The sequence below is a fragment of the Astatotilapia calliptera genome, chromosome 4, assembly GCF_964374335.1.
Source record: "Astatotilapia calliptera chromosome 4, fAstCal68.1, whole genome shotgun sequence".
NCBI classification, from domain to species: Eukaryota; Metazoa; Chordata; class Actinopteri; order Cichliformes; family Cichlidae; genus Astatotilapia; species Astatotilapia calliptera.
Window position 1 is genome coordinate 14,919,309 of NC_137425.1, and position 15,207 is coordinate 14,934,515.

Genomic DNA, 15,207 nt, shown 5'->3' on the forward strand with positions numbered 1-15,207 from the left:
TGTGCAAGTTTAACCCTGACTTCCTGAAGTATGTGTTTGTGAACGGAGGAAACGAGGCGGACCTGAGAGCCCAGTGTGCAAAGTGTGGACTAATGCTACCCAACGAAGCACTGAACTGATTTTACCCATTGCTGTATACTGTATATGTGTCATAAGCTGATGGGAGAGGCTGCTGCAAACAAGCTACTGACCATCCCACTCTCAAACGAAACTCTGAGCCACCATATTACAGACATGGTCTTAGACATACAGCATCAGCTTCTGGAAAGACTAAAAAGTACAACATTTTTCTCTTTGCAACTAGACGAGTTATTATTTTTATCATTATAAAATAATGACCGTGGCTCAGGGGGTTGGGGATCACATCTGTAACCGGATGGTCGCCGGTTCGATCCCTGGGCTCTCTGTCCTGGTCGTTGTGTCCCTGGGCAAGACACTTTACCCTACTTGCCTACTGGTGTTGGCCAGAGGGGTCGATGGCGCGATATGGCAGCCTTGCTTCTGTCAGTCTGCCCCAGGGCAGCTGTGGCTACAACTGTAGCTGCCTCCACCAGTGTATGAATGTGAGAGTGAATGAATAGTGGTATTGTAAAGCGCTTTGGGTGCCTAGAAAAGTGCTATATAAATGCAATCCATTATTATTATTATTATTATTATTAAGCTTGACTCGAGCCTTTCAATTTCTACTTGCAGTTGGATTTGTTCCATGAATTGTTGACCTGTTTGGCATTTTGTTTTATGTCCAGGTTCACATACAAGTAATAAATGTCTTTGTGATTATTACATTGCATTATGTCATCATCCTGTTTATTTAGTTTTAGTTGTTAAAATGAAGTACATTTGATTTAGTTATTAAATATAAATCAAACCAAAAGTAAACTCGGTTTATTGAATACAGTGTTAATATCTGAATGGGCCATGAGTCACTTTGTAGTGAAAACGTTGGGCCCCGAGGTAAAAAAAAAAAAAAAGTTTAAGAACCCCTGACATAAGTAATAATGACTAATTTAAGTATAAAACGTCTTCCTTATGCATGAGCTTGATTTTAAAAATTTGGGTTTGTCAACATCCCCAAAAATCATAAATAAGTAACAAACCAGTATATTTGTGAGATTATATACCTTATGTCACAAAGTGATGTCAGTGATATATGATAGGGTAATATATGATAATTAAACAGTAGTATGTTTGACATGTGTATATATATAAGATATAGATAGATACAGATATATAGATATAGCAGCTGGATGGTGTAATGTTAAAACTATGCAAAATGTATAAGTGAGCAGATTCCTAACATGTTGAGCTGTCTGTTGTGATGACCACTTTTTTTTCTTCTTTTTTAATGTTTTGTTTTCCAGTTTACTGTAAGTATACATAAAACAGTGTTTTTGTCTTGTTTTTAACCCATAACATTTGTAAACTTTTATCCCTTTGGGTTGTGTAAGACAAAAAAAAAACACTGTCTGGCAGGTTGCTACCTGTCTTTCAGCCACACCCTTCTGCACAAACACCACCTCTTCCTGCTTTTCTCTGTTATCAGTTCTGCTTTTCCCTGCAGGCACTTTACTCATGTTGGATTAGCCTTTCTATTATATGAATAGAAGCAGTTGCAATTGTGCAGTCTGAGCCACACAGTTCCAGTTTGTTTTTAATCGTATCTGTTTGTGGACTTTGCTTTTTGTTTGATTTTTATTTTTCCCGCCTGTTTCGTGTTTGTGTCTCACTGCTTCCCTCACATCTCCCTCAGCAGCCTTTTCCTGCATTACTTTCGACAAAAGGTGAGCAGTTTGAACTTTTAATTTTAATTTAATATCAGTGTCTCTGATTATATATGCATTAAAGGAGAAGTTGATCACAAAGATCTAATCTGTAAAGCAGTGCTGTCTGGTTAAATATTAAATTGTATATTTCAGTTTCATTTCTTGGTCATGGATGATTTCGTAAGAACCAAACTGGTTGAATGGGGGCTAAGTGAGTGGGTGGAGAAATTTAAAGGTAAAGTATTAACGTAAATCCGTGATGGGTACAGATATTGATTCTGATGTGATCTGTTGACTCTGAAACAGCATAGATTCTTGAGATTTTTGTCCATACTGCACAAAATGTTTTTAGACATAAAAGTGAGTTAAATTAAAACTGAAGAGCATTCATCTCTTTCATTCATTTAACAAGAATTTCTCAAGCAAGTTGAGAATAATCTTTATCTCTTCAACTTTATCTTTAACTGCAGATAAAAAAATAGATGCAGAAAGTCTGTATGATCTTGATGATGAAGAAATTGATCATGTGATCACAAAAGCTGGACCAAGAGTGAAATTCAAGAAGAACCTCAGGCTGTTAAAGGTAATTAATTTCTATCATTTCTATTTTAGTGCATAGAGGTTTGAATTATCTAGATACCGTATGTAGTGGAATTTTTGTTAATTCTTCACTAATTTGGATTTAAAATCTTTTGATTGTGGGAATAACAAAACTCAAATCAGGAAACAGTCATTTCTTTTCAATTGTGTTGTTTTGTTGCCTTAAGATTTAGTGTCTATATGACAAATGACATTTTTAATACATGTTTAAGTGCTCAATATTGTACACAGCTTTGCACTTTTTATCTGCAGTGTAAACAGGAGCAAGAAGCAGCTGATTTGGCTCAGGTAAGGATTATACTGAATTTCAGACATTTGGGCCAACTGCCTGAGACAAAGTAAAGCTCCATCCTCTGGCTGATAGAGACTGAATCTAAAAACTTAATTCATCGGGGGTTCGTTAATACACATTTTAACCTAGCAACTACAACTTGCTGTAGGGGTTCACCGACCGTCTCTACAGGTCAGTGTGACTGAGACTTAATTAGGAAAAAGAATAGTCTGACAGGATGAGATGTTAAGCAGGAATATAATTATAATCTATTCTTCATCAATCTGCTGGTTGAATAATTATCTGTATAACTAAATTTCATCCTCAGGTCTTTCCATCCACAAGTGATACAGGTGAGACACACGCATCTTATTTATTGCATCTCATTAATCTGTTTTAAAGGCAGCACTATTTTGTACAATCAAACTTTGAGAACAACTTTCAATGCTGAGAGAAACTTTTTTTGTTCTTTCTCTTTTGTTTTTGTCCAATCAGGAAAGAGAAAATCTGATCTTCAAAGTGACGCCAGCAGGTTACAACCACCAGCTAAGCGACAACGTCTGTCTGTGCCGGGATTTGCAGGTATTTACAACTCTTTCTGAACAATTTTACAGTTGAAGCCACTATAGGGTTAAATTTCTGTGCAGGACAATTTTTCCAAAATATAAAATGTCGGCGTGGCAGGAATGAGGCATGACGTGACCACAATTCTACGTTCTTCAACATACTTTTATCTATGGTTGCTGTTCTAATACACTTCCACACATACCCACAACAACAACAACAACAATATTACAGGACCCTACACCATTCTTAAGCTAGCGAAGAGTGATTATGATTACAGGTGCTTCTGCCTTCCCTGTCGCAACACCGCCGCCCACGGCCCGCCACAGTCAGTTTCTGCTTTGGTGTTAGAAATTACTTTTTCTTTGGGCTGCTATCAAATTTTAACAGTCAGCATGTTGCATGATATATTAATGTCTGTCGGTAAGTTGTCACATTATGCTCCTGATATACTCTAATTCACACTTTTTGTGAATTTTGTTAACAAAATTTTTTGTTGTTTTTTTGTTGTTGTTGTTATGAGATTTTACATTGACTACATGCTAGTTTAGAAGTCCTGCTAAATAGTTCTTTACTTTCATCCCCACAGAATCAGTCATACTGTCTGATGCAAAAAGCATCATGACATTTGCACATGCCAGACTACATCACCAAGACAAATTCTGTGCTTTCTTGAAGTGAGTATTAATTTTCATATTTTTTAATGAATGGGCCTTAATTTTTTACGTTTTGTAATATATGTGCATGGTTCCACTCATGACCATGTGCAGGTTTCACAAACAAAGCAGTTTATTTTTAGCTTAGTCTCAAATCCTTTTGGTTCAATATTCAACCATTTATTTCTAGTGTCAGTCTGTTTGGTATGTTGGTTTCTTTATCTATTTTTAACCTCCTAGGACCTGGCGTCCACATATGTAGACATCACAATTTGGGTTGTCTAGACCAAAATACTAAATTTTGCTCTACAAGGGCCTGATATCCACTTACGAGGACATTATACTGCCACTGTTCTATCAAAATTAAAACGAATGTACTCATATGTGGATCCCAATTTTTTAGAAACAAAACTCAGGTAAAAAGAAAAAATCTGATAATTCTTTGTTTTTACATTCATCAGGTCCCAATCAGCCCAAATAGCAAAGAGAAATTAAAAATGCATGCCATGAAAGAGTTCGGGTCTTCGGAGGTTAAGTTTTACTTCTGACTAACAACAACAGATGTTCAAACCATACAAATTATAGATGATTTAATGATACTAAAGCATTAAATCATCTATAATTTGTATGGTTTGAACATCTGACTTTTAATGTGTATCCCACTTAGACTTAAAAAAAATGTCATCCAATAGCTAATAATAGAAACATCAGCACTTTTTTTGATAAACAATGAAGCTATGAACCAAAACAACAATAAACAATGAGCTGAATAAGTGTTTAAAACTGAAACGTCTAATGATAATTATTTGGATATTCTATAATGACATATATACTATAATGACTATCACTATTCTTTTATGCATTAGTGATGTCAAAATATTGTTTTAAACCTTTTTAATTACATTTGAAAATGTTTTCATGACTGAATCGTTTAACCCATATTTAAAATCTTGATCAACAGGAAAAAAATCAGTGATTTGGAGACAGACAAGAGGGAGCTGGTTGGTGTCTTTGGTAAAACTGGGGCTGGAAAGAGCTCTTTGATAAATGCCATTATTGAAGAGAAGAATCTTTTACCCTCAGGAAGTATCAATGCCTGCACCTCAGTCATGATTAAATTGGAAGCTAACACCTACAGCTCAAAGTATGAGGCAGAAATTGAGTTCATCACAAAAGAGGTAAATTGAATTATAAAAGTTTCATTTTTACTTAAAACTAAATCATGTGTTACAGTGCAGTTCTGGGGGCTTAAGGCTGGGTACATGCCTCAATAAATAATATGTAAAAATGTTATTTTAGGAGTGGAATGATGAGTTGTGGTCATTTCATCAGTTTTCTTGCAAAAATGGAGATCACGAAATGGAAGATAATGATGATTATCATGATGCTGTGGAAAAGCTGTCAGCAGTGTACGGAGAAGAATGGAAACAAAAGTCTTCTGAAAACCTCATGAAGAGCAAATATTTCAAAGCAATTCCAGAATTTCTCCAATCCAAGAGGAAGATTTTGACATGTGAATCGGTAAGACAAAAACTCTCATATTACATTATATCTATCATATATATACAGCAAAATTAATTAAATAGTTGGCTTTTTCACATGTTAAATTTTTAACGACTTTTAAATTTATTCATAGAAATCCACTACTGAGCACCTTTTGCAAAAAGTGAATCAAAGGGGCCAGAAATTTTAGCAAGTCAATGTCTGACAGCCAGTTGCATCAGGAAAGGCAAAAGGGCGTACAACTCTGTCAATCAAAACATGCTGAGTTACCCGCAGAGGTGCCCCCTTTTAAATAAGGGAGCAGTGTAAAGTAGCTTTTTAATGTCTCAAATTTGTGGACAACTATACAACATGCCCACATAAAGTTGTTTCTGCTAAGAGCAATACTAGTTATAAAGAATATAAAACTTTTCCTAAATAACTTCTTAAATACATTTTAATTGTGGCTGGCAATGATCCTTTTTCTAAATTATCAAATGGTTGATCGTTTTAAACAGTTCAACAAAGCAACAATTTCCATAGAAATTACCGTTACCTGAATTCCCCCTCAGTACCCCTCAGAGTGGGGGACTGTCTTGGTATAATATAAAACAAGGGGAAGCTACATTATCCCATACTTCTGTGATAGACATACTTGTACACAATCTGATCATTTAAAGCTAAACTTTAAAACTAATTACTCCAGCTTTAGTGATCCAGTTTCTTTAATTAATTGTTCTTTTGTCATCTTTTATGTCACTGACTTTTTGATGGTTTTTGTAAAGCACTTGCATTGAGGACTGAAATTAAACTGCACTACTTTACTTTTGTTTTTTATTGCAGGCTAATGAACTCTGTGCAAAAGTTGTCAAGTACACACGAAGTGATTCAAAACAAGAAGAAGGCAATGAAGGAAAAAAGTGGTTTTGGCCACTAGTGAAGTGTGTGACTGTCAGGGTGCCAAACAAGTCTCTTCTCCAGCATGTCACACTTGTGGACCTTCCTGGAAATGGCGACTGCAACAAGAGCAGAGATCAGATGTGGAAAGGGGTAATTCATATCTACTGCTCTTTGCTTATACTGTATTCTTGTGCAAACAGTAATGTCATCTTTTGATGAAGCACTGAGACATGTTATTCTCCTTTCAGATACTTGGAGATTGTTCTACTGTGTGGATTGTGACTGAAATTAATCGAGCAGCATCAGAGAAAGAGGCCTGGGAGATCCTGGAAAGTGTCAGTAGTCTGATTGGAAATGGTGGCGAATGTCAGCAAATTCATTTTATCTGCACTAAGTCTGATCTTCTTGATGATTCAGATGATCTGTAAGTTAATGTTGCATGATGATCAACTACACGGCGTTTCCATTTAAAATCAAGCTAGGAGAGATAAAGCACAGAGTTGAGACTTTTTTGTAATGAATGCAGAACATTTGGGTCAAAGGGAGTCTCAGATGCTGAGACAATTTTATAAAGTTTACTAAATAAGGTGGACTGAGTAATGAACAGAGAATTGCCTGGTCAGAAGGAAATTGAGTTATTTAAGAGAGGCACAGGCAAGGGTTTGGAACAGCAAGAGGGGCTGAAGAATAAAACAGGAGTAGGAGGAGAAAGAGATGCAATGATGGGATCATGGTAGCTTTATGTATGGGTACAAAATCTATGAGATTATAGGAAACTTCCTAACAAATCATGGTCCAACGAGAACCTGCTGACATGTCTCATAATGCTTTAAGATTAATAACAATAATAGTAGTGTGCAAAAGCCACCTAGGCAAAGCTCAGCTTGGTCACAAAAGGAGTCTCCCACAACTCCACCTGAAAGCCAAAACCACACAACCTCCTGCAAACTGATGATGGTGTACAGAACATATACATATATATATTTACATTTCTTTTAGTTCATCAGCTGACGTCCATGATCTAATCACTGAAAGAAACGTGCAAGCCACGGATGCAATAAAGAAAGAATTCAACAAGCGAAGCAAAATTAGGGTGAGTTTTGTAGTCTGACAGAAAATCTAATGCAAAGACTCTCCACAGTTGCAAGAATGCTTTAAAATCAAATCACATTTTCCCTAGAAACACTTCAATGATGACAGTTTCAAAGTGTTCACAGTGAGCTCCAAAGAGTTCCTAAAACAAAACTACTTAAGTCCAGAAGAAACTGGTAGGTGAAGTCTCCTTCTAAATAACTCAAATGTATAGGGGGCCAGAAGTGACCAAATTGATTAATTAAATATACCATATATTTAAAACATGTAATAAATTATTTATTCAAACGTTTATTTAATTAATTAGACATTTGATCAGCTAATTATTGACACATTTAATTAATTATTTAATTATATATATCTTACATTTATTTTGGCACTCTTGGCCCTGGCACTGTCTTCATGAATTTTATTTTAGCTGTCAGTCTCACCCATCAACTTTAGGGGGCGGGGTTAATGTTGTTCGAGTCAAAACCATAGCTGTGGCCTGGTGGCTATTCTTTAAGTGGGCGTTTCTCTGCGCCAACAAGGACATGTAAAAACTAACCGAGCTGTACTTTGAAAAACCCAGTTTGTGTGTCACCAAATACACTTTAAATATTTTTTTAGCCAAGAATGTAATGTTTTAATCTTCAGATATCTGGTTGGTGTGTCATGGCTGTCATAACCCCAGCTGACTGGAGGTTGAACACCAACTTCCTTTACTAAGGTTATATCTATCGGGTCTTTATCTCCTGATGTTCCTAGGTGCCACACTTGTTTCAGTCGCCAATTCTGAATTAAAACTAACATTAAAATTATGTTTAAGGAGGAGAGAGAGCAAATAAATCTGATGAACTTTGACTTTTACATTCAATAATCAGTGTCACCAGTGCATAAACGCATAATCTTTTTTAAAAGAGATAACGGCGTTGGTGTTTCCCTCATATATTAACTGTCAGGTTTAAGTGTACCAGGCTTGTTAGACACTTTGAAACATACAGACTTCACAATGTTCAACTAATATTTTCATTATGAATATTAACCATGAAGGTAAACAATGAAGTCCAGCTGCTGTCTTTTAGCCCTGTATACCAAGAGCGAGATCAGCATATCCAGGATATTTTTCAGTGTTCTGGAATCACTGACCCTAACACTGGGACCAGGATAAATGCTCACACGAAGCTGGTTGTCAGCTCTCTAAATTAACCCAGGGTTTCCCAGGGCAGGCACAAAGTGTTGGCAGCATCAAAGTAATCTAACGGTCATATACGCCAGGGGTCATATCGATATTCTTTTACAGAAAATCATCTTTATCAGACTATTCGAAAGACGTGAGAGCTAAAACTTTAATCAGAGCCGATCAGATTTGCTCTGTTGTAAATGAAACAGTGAAGTAAACATGACCTGACAGACAGAACCTGAATAAATTATGTCTGCTGTTTAACCTCCACTGAGAGCTAAAACTCAGCGGAGGTATTAAAGCCGTGTGCCGGTGATTCGATATCAGCTGCTGATAAAGTGGGTTCGCCTATGAGGTGCTCTGTAGTTTTATAAGTGTCCTTCACTCTCCGTAAATCCCGTTTTACAGAGAAACAAGGGAAACAAGCTCCAGCAGCTCTGCGCTCAGGAAAAAAAAAATACATTTGATTATCTTGTGCAGAATATTGCTCCGACATTACGTTACATAAAGCAACAGTGCCCACGTTAAACTGTGACGATAACCAGGTAACTTTTGCAAACATATTCTATGTTGACAACCTGACCTGATACGTGAAGATTACGCCATTGAATTCTCAGCTAAAATAATATTAAAAGTAGAGTTTATGACAGAAAAACGGGGTATTTTAAAACTTTACTTACAGTTTAGAGCGCCACCACCATTGCCGCTTCTGTTTTGAAATGCATTCTGGGATACCTGGCTGCCCCAAGTCCACACTATCACCATTTCATAGCAGTCAATTATTTAGGATCAACCTGTCTTGACTTACTTTGCACTGTAACCATTCAGATGTTAGACAAGCAGCGGTTGCAGTGTTAACCCCGACCCCTGACTTTGATGGGTGAGGCTGACAGATAAAATAAATTCATGAAGACAGAGGCAGGGCCAAGAGTGCCAAAATGAATTAAATAAATACATCATTAAACAATTAATTAAATATGTCATTAATAAAATAAAATTTGAAATAAATAAATGCTTTAAATGTAATGAATGGACATTTAATTGATTATTGAAATATTTATTTAATTAATTAATTCCAATTTTAATTAAATAATGAAACATATATTTAATTATTTAATTGCATTTTTAATTCATTCATTTTGATAATCCTGGTCCTCCATAGGATTGCACTTGTTTTTTTTAGTTTGCCTTGACTGAAAGAATTATTTAATTTCAAATAAGTACGTAATGTAAAATTGTAACATTGAAATTTATTTTACAGAAATACCCAAACTTCAGAGATTTTTGCAAGATCTCAATGACTGTCACTCAGAGACAGTAAACTATGTGAATCGAGCTCACGGGATTCTGTCTTTGATTCAAGACGCCAACTCCAGAGGAGTGGTAAGGTCAAGTAAAAGATACAAAATAATATTCTCTTACATGTTGGGATTCATCAATTGTGTTTGTGTGTCTAATTTTGGTTTTGCTATATTTATTAAACTATGAGTTATTAATTGGTTGACTGATTCATAAGGTTTTGATGCTCCATTTTTTCTTCTCAGGTCCTTATTACAGGAGAGTGGCTTTTAAAACCAACTGAATTTCATTAATCTTTTTTAAAAAAAAACAATAAGTGGTTTTCATGGTTTTATTCCTTCAAATGTTTTTCAGGATAGTAAAACAGGCGAGGTGTGTGAAGAACTTGAGAGAAACATGAACCTCCAACTTGATAATGTCAGAAAAGAAATGGAAGACACCTGTAGGGCTTTTGAAAGATGTCTTGATGATGGTGTTAAGAAATCCTTCTTATATGATGTATGTTTTTTAATCATAGTTAAAATACATGCAGATTTTACATGACAAGGTAAAATGCAATAATTCTGAGTTTTCTTTTGTGTTTCAGGGAAAGAATGGTGGTGCTTTTTACAATTTACGGAAGTGTGTCATTGAGAATGGTGGCGTCTACAAACCAAAAAAAGGGAAACCAATTAGCCTTAATATGAAGTTGGCTTCCTGTCTGATTGACAGCATTGGTGCAGAATTCAGAAAGACCTTCCCGTAATAAAAACATCTTCTAAACAGTCACATAATATCATTCAAGATATGTAATTCATAACATGTAAACTTGCCAATTCTGTCATTATAAACCATAATGTTTACTTGTTTTAGAAATGAAGTAAACTGTGGAGCATTCAACGGAGTCATCAATACATTTACACTTAACACTGATTCTCTGATTGAAAAGTACAAAAATGCTGAACTACAGCTCAGATTCCTCAAGACAGAGGTAAGAGATGAGACTTTCTTATACATTAGCCCATTGATAAACAATAAGTAAAGTTCATCTATACTTTATGTTTTTCTCTCAGGAAGAAAAGATTAAGGCAAAATTAAACAGAATCATCCAGAAGCAGAAGAAAATTGTCTACAGCAGTCTGACAGAGACAGTTGAGAACATTATGGAAGAAGGCTACAAGAGTAAGAAATAAGATCAGAGCTTCACAACTTATCACCTAAACAGATATTTATGTTTGTTATTATTCAGCATAAAAAGTCTGAAGAGTTTTCTGTCTTTTTGTAGAGGCTTTAGCATTTACAGGAGAAGACACACTGTACAACATGAGGGAGACTATTAAAAACCACATGCACTCAAAGAAGGACATGTTTGAACAGGCAAAAAACACCATGTTGGAGAAGTTGCACGATTTGATGGTTTGTCATGTTTTATGAAGAATTATGATGAACATATTTTCTCATAACTCACCTGAAGCCTTTTTCTGTATTTAACTGGAATAGACTTATACAGAAATGTATGTTTCCATTTATATTTTTAATCCAGTCTGAGAAACTTCTAAATACAACTTTAACACAATATCCTAGTCTGTGGTAAGTGATGAAAAACTTTACATTTTTAAATTAGGTATACGTCTTGGGGACTCTGGAGAAAACTATGAAAGAATCTATTGGACTTTCATTCAAGGATGAAGAGTGCTTACTCCCAGGTAAACAGTTTGATGTAATTACATTGGTTCAAATTGTTTGCCTTTCCTCTTTATCTTTGCAATCTTGCTGCTGATAACAATAAGGGTGTCTATTTATCTTTTTTAAAAATTTATTCATTATTCATTTAGCCACACATTTACGTATGTGTGTCACTCTGGGAGGAAACAATTCAAAAAAAGTTTTGTTTTTCAGATGTTTCAACAGAGCTTAAGATGGTGAAGAAACATTATGATCTACTTGTAGGCACTCCAGATGATGAAATATAACTGGGTAAATCCTAAGATTTTATCTTCAGTATGAAATTATTGTTGTTAATTTTTTTAAAAAATGTCAGTGTTTTTGTCTTTAATAGACAATAGATTCTGTTTGCTTGCTTTGGCTCTGATGGAGGTGGACGCATCTCTCTCCCTCTCCCTCCCTTATCTTTCCTGCTTGGCTTCTCGTGTCTTTTATCTGGTCGTGTCTATCTCTAACCCCAGAAGAGCCTCTCAGTCCTCATCTCTAATACCTAAAGAAGAACTATGAATTTGATCAACTGATCCCTAAATGCAATTGACACTCACTTCTCGATGAAAAGCCTGGGTTCGGAAGAGTTCAACCGTCCTGGAGGGACGTTCCCTGCCGATGGCACGATGGCAGGAGAAGTGGCATGTCGTGTGCCTGGCGGGACTTTCGACTGAGGACATTGAAGACATCTACCTATTTGGAATCATTATAACAGGATTCTTGCTGATCGGAGATGGCTTGGCCCTGGTTTATTGGAAATTGAAGAAAGCAGTGACAGTTGTTATAAACCCCACAAGGCTACCCGCTATGATCGAAGCTATGGGTAGAGCTGTGAGTAGTCAGAACAACTGTAAAATTCTGATTTCCTGCAAAGGCTGTGGACTATTGACTTTTGCTTAACTAGGTGAAAGGACAGTCTCTCAAGCTGAACACAGGATACACATACACACGCACACACACACACACACACACACACACACACACACAAGTACACTGACACAGATACGCACTCACCTACCCTCACCCATCCCAAACGCCTCCAATGCATGTCATGTGCTTACGTGGTGTACATGTGAATATTCATGTGCTTTTTTTGTGCTAAGGTGTTTTTTTACTGTCCTCAAACTGGTCTCCCAGTTAGGAGCCCAGTTTAAGTCTTTTTTTTTGTCTCCTCTTGTCCCTGATGTGTGTACCTTCACTGATTTTCCTTATGGCATGGCTACGTCTGCATTACAGTTTTTGGAACTATGAAATCACTATAATAGTGTAGAAATGTGTATTTAAACATCGTTACATTGACAGAAATTGGAGTTTCTATGGTTTGACCCATCTGTGATAGAAGTGAGCTGTATGTGGCCTACGATGAAAAATAAGTTTTACATCCTGTGAGGCCTTAAGCCTTGTTATTATTTGGTGGGCCTGTTTTATTTCCTTTTGTTCAGGTCATCATTAGTGGCTCCTCCCATCTATTACGAGACAAGGAATTCACCTGTTTGGGAACCTATGTAAGGTGATATTCTTTTAAGATGGTGGCCACCCTCCCCCTCCTCTAAGAAGGCTGGGGCTTTTCTGGCACCCAATTTAGTTTTTGTTTTGTTTTTTCCCGCTTTTGTGGCTTTTGTGGTTATTTCTAGTTTCAGTCACTTGTTGTTTATAGGTAAGCACATAGTTGTTGTTGTTTTTTCTGCTTTACCTCTGTTTGTGCTTAATAAATGAATATGGTAAAATTATTTGTGTGGAATTCCCTTTGTCATGTCCCTAACAAGCTGTGCATATTAATACTACTACTACTACTACTACTAATGATGATGATGATAATAATAATTCATTTTATTTGAGGGTGCCTTTCTAAAACCCAAGGTCACCTTACAAAGAGAAAAAGATAAACATGGATAAAGATAAATAAAACAGTAGATTAAAATAGATTAAAAATAAATTAAAATACAACCCCCCCCCCCCACACACACACACACACACAAATAAAAAAGCAACCAAGATTTTGTCAACAAGTAAAATCTGACTTAGTTCCAGAGCCAAAGAGCAGAGCGACTGAAAGCTCTGTTCCCCATTGTGATAAGACCAGCAGAAGGGACAACAAGATGAATGGCAGATGAAGATCTGAGAGAGCGGGAAACAGTGGTGATATGAAGCAGATCACAAAGATAAGGAGTGTTAAGGTCGTGGATGCACTCAAATGTGAGAACTAAAATTTTTAAGTTTATCGTAGCTTGTATGGGTAACCAGTGAAGCTGCTGAAAAATTGGGGTGATATGGTCCCTTAAGGGCGTATGAGTTATGACCCGAGCTGCAGGATTCTGAAGAAGTTGAAGTTTATGGAGGGACTTATTAGGGAGACCAAATAAGAGGGAGTTGCAATAATCAATCAGAGAAGTAATAAGACTATGGACAAGGATGGCAGCAGCATGGGGAGTAGGGAACTAAGCAAACTAAGCAACCAACTTTATTTGACACATACACAATCATACAGAGTACAACATGTATAAAATGCTTGTGTCCGAGCTGTGGACTGGCTGCAGACGTAGCCGTGCCATTCCAGGGCTTGGTTTTAGCATGGGGGGTCTAGCCAGGACCCTTACTGGATACCGGGTGGGAAGGGACGAAGTCGGTTAATGTTACATAAGTGAAAGTATGCAGAGCGAGTTATGTAATTAATGTGAGACTGAAATGAGAGAGTACTGTCAAAAACTCTACAGTAATACCTAGTTTAACAATTATTATTCACACCAAATACAAGCTTTATACTGACATGCAATGTGAATGGAATTGTAGGAGAAATAATAATGATATATTTTAATATTGCATTGGTAATCACCAATTAATGGCCAATCACATTATATGGTGCTACTATAAATAACTGCCATCTGAGCAGCTGTTAGAGGTGGGGCACTTTGTTTCATACTCAGGTGATGTCGTTTGATCAGCCTGGGCCTGGGTGGGCACTTAATAGCTTTAGAGCTTTGTTCAAGTTTTCTTCTGCCCATCAGTATATACATATTTATAATATTGCAAATCAATATTTCAAACTAAATTATCTATCCAATTAAACACTTTAAATTCAACTTGGATTTTAACAAAAATGGAAAATTAAAAACCTTGATATTTGAATTAATTTACTTATTTCTCTTTTTTAAATTGCAACTTGAAAATCAGTTTTTTCTAATTTGTCATTTTAAAATGCTTTTTGAAATGAGGTTTTTATTGAGAGTTAAAAAAATTGTGAAATCTGTTTTAGTTTGAAGTATTTATTCATTGATTAATAATTCATTTTGAAACATTGATTTATAAATTGTGTTATTAAGTTATTAAGTAATACATTAATTTATTAATTTTTAAATGAATAAAATAATTTTGTATTTTGTTACACTATTCATTATTTTAACACAGATGCACTTCGATGCACTTGACTCTTCTGGTCCTTCGTATTGACATCATTGGTTTCTTGCTCTCGCAACACACACACGCACACACGTCTGCCCCGTGTTGTCAAATGTAATGTTTGTTTTTGTTGTGACTGTGCGTAAAGCAATGATGGCAGGGAGGAGGGCGTTCCTCCTGAATGAAGTCTTTGAATTAGCCTTACACGATTTGCAAATGAATGTGATGCAAATGGCTTGATCATAGTTTTTACTTGCCAGAGTTTCAGTTTCTATTTGTGTAAAATAAATGTAAATAAATGTAAAAATAAATGTCTTCGAAGACATTTAT

At 36.0% G+C, this 15,207-nt stretch overlaps 1 protein-coding gene across 3 annotated transcripts; it reads left to right on the top strand.

Moving 5' to 3' along the window:
* Positions 1 to 1,191: 1,191 nt before the first annotated feature.
* On the top strand, positions 1,192 to 13,211 carry LOC113020768 (nuclear GTPase SLIP-GC-like). Of its 3 annotated transcripts, none has more exons than XM_080300296.1 (22): positions 1,192 to 1,781; positions 1,917 to 1,998; positions 2,234 to 2,346; positions 2,616 to 2,651; positions 2,963 to 2,987; positions 3,130 to 3,216; positions 3,788 to 3,875; positions 4,816 to 5,032; positions 5,154 to 5,375; positions 6,180 to 6,386; positions 6,485 to 6,660; positions 7,236 to 7,329; positions 7,417 to 7,504; positions 9,752 to 9,873; positions 10,144 to 10,287; positions 10,376 to 10,530; positions 10,642 to 10,759; positions 10,842 to 10,950; positions 11,054 to 11,184; positions 11,393 to 11,474; positions 11,668 to 11,745; positions 11,866 to 13,211. In XM_080300296.1, the coding sequence occupies exons 2-21, from the start codon at positions 1,932 to 1,934 to the stop codon at positions 11,739 to 11,741; spliced, it is 2,355 nt and encodes a 784-aa protein (XP_080156422.1). In that variant the 5' UTR covers positions 1,192 to 1,781; positions 1,917 to 1,931; the 3' UTR covers positions 11,742 to 11,745; positions 11,866 to 13,211. The 3 variants fall into 3 exon arrangements, with proteins under 3 accessions (XP_080156422.1, XP_080156423.1, XP_026020778.2); XM_080300297.1 differs by having other exon boundaries at positions 1,194 to 1,781; positions 5,187 to 5,375; positions 11,955 to 13,211; XM_026164993.2 differs by having other exon boundaries at positions 1,196 to 1,781; positions 11,955 to 13,211.
* The last annotated feature ends 1,996 nt before the right edge of the window (positions 13,212 to 15,207 follow it).

Coding starts and splice junctions, on each gene's coding strand:
- LOC113020768 (XM_080300296.1), top strand. CDS start 1,932: ATGGATGATTTCGTAAGAACCAAACTGGTTGAATGGGGGCTAAGTGAG. Junction 2,652..2,962: donor AAGCAGCTGATTTGGCTCAG/GTAAGGATTATA, acceptor TTTCATCCTCAG/GTCTTTCCATCCACAAGTGA. Junction 3,217..3,787: donor GTCTGTGCCGGGATTTGCAG/GTATTTACAACT, acceptor TCATCCCCACAG/AATCAGTCATACTGTCTGAT.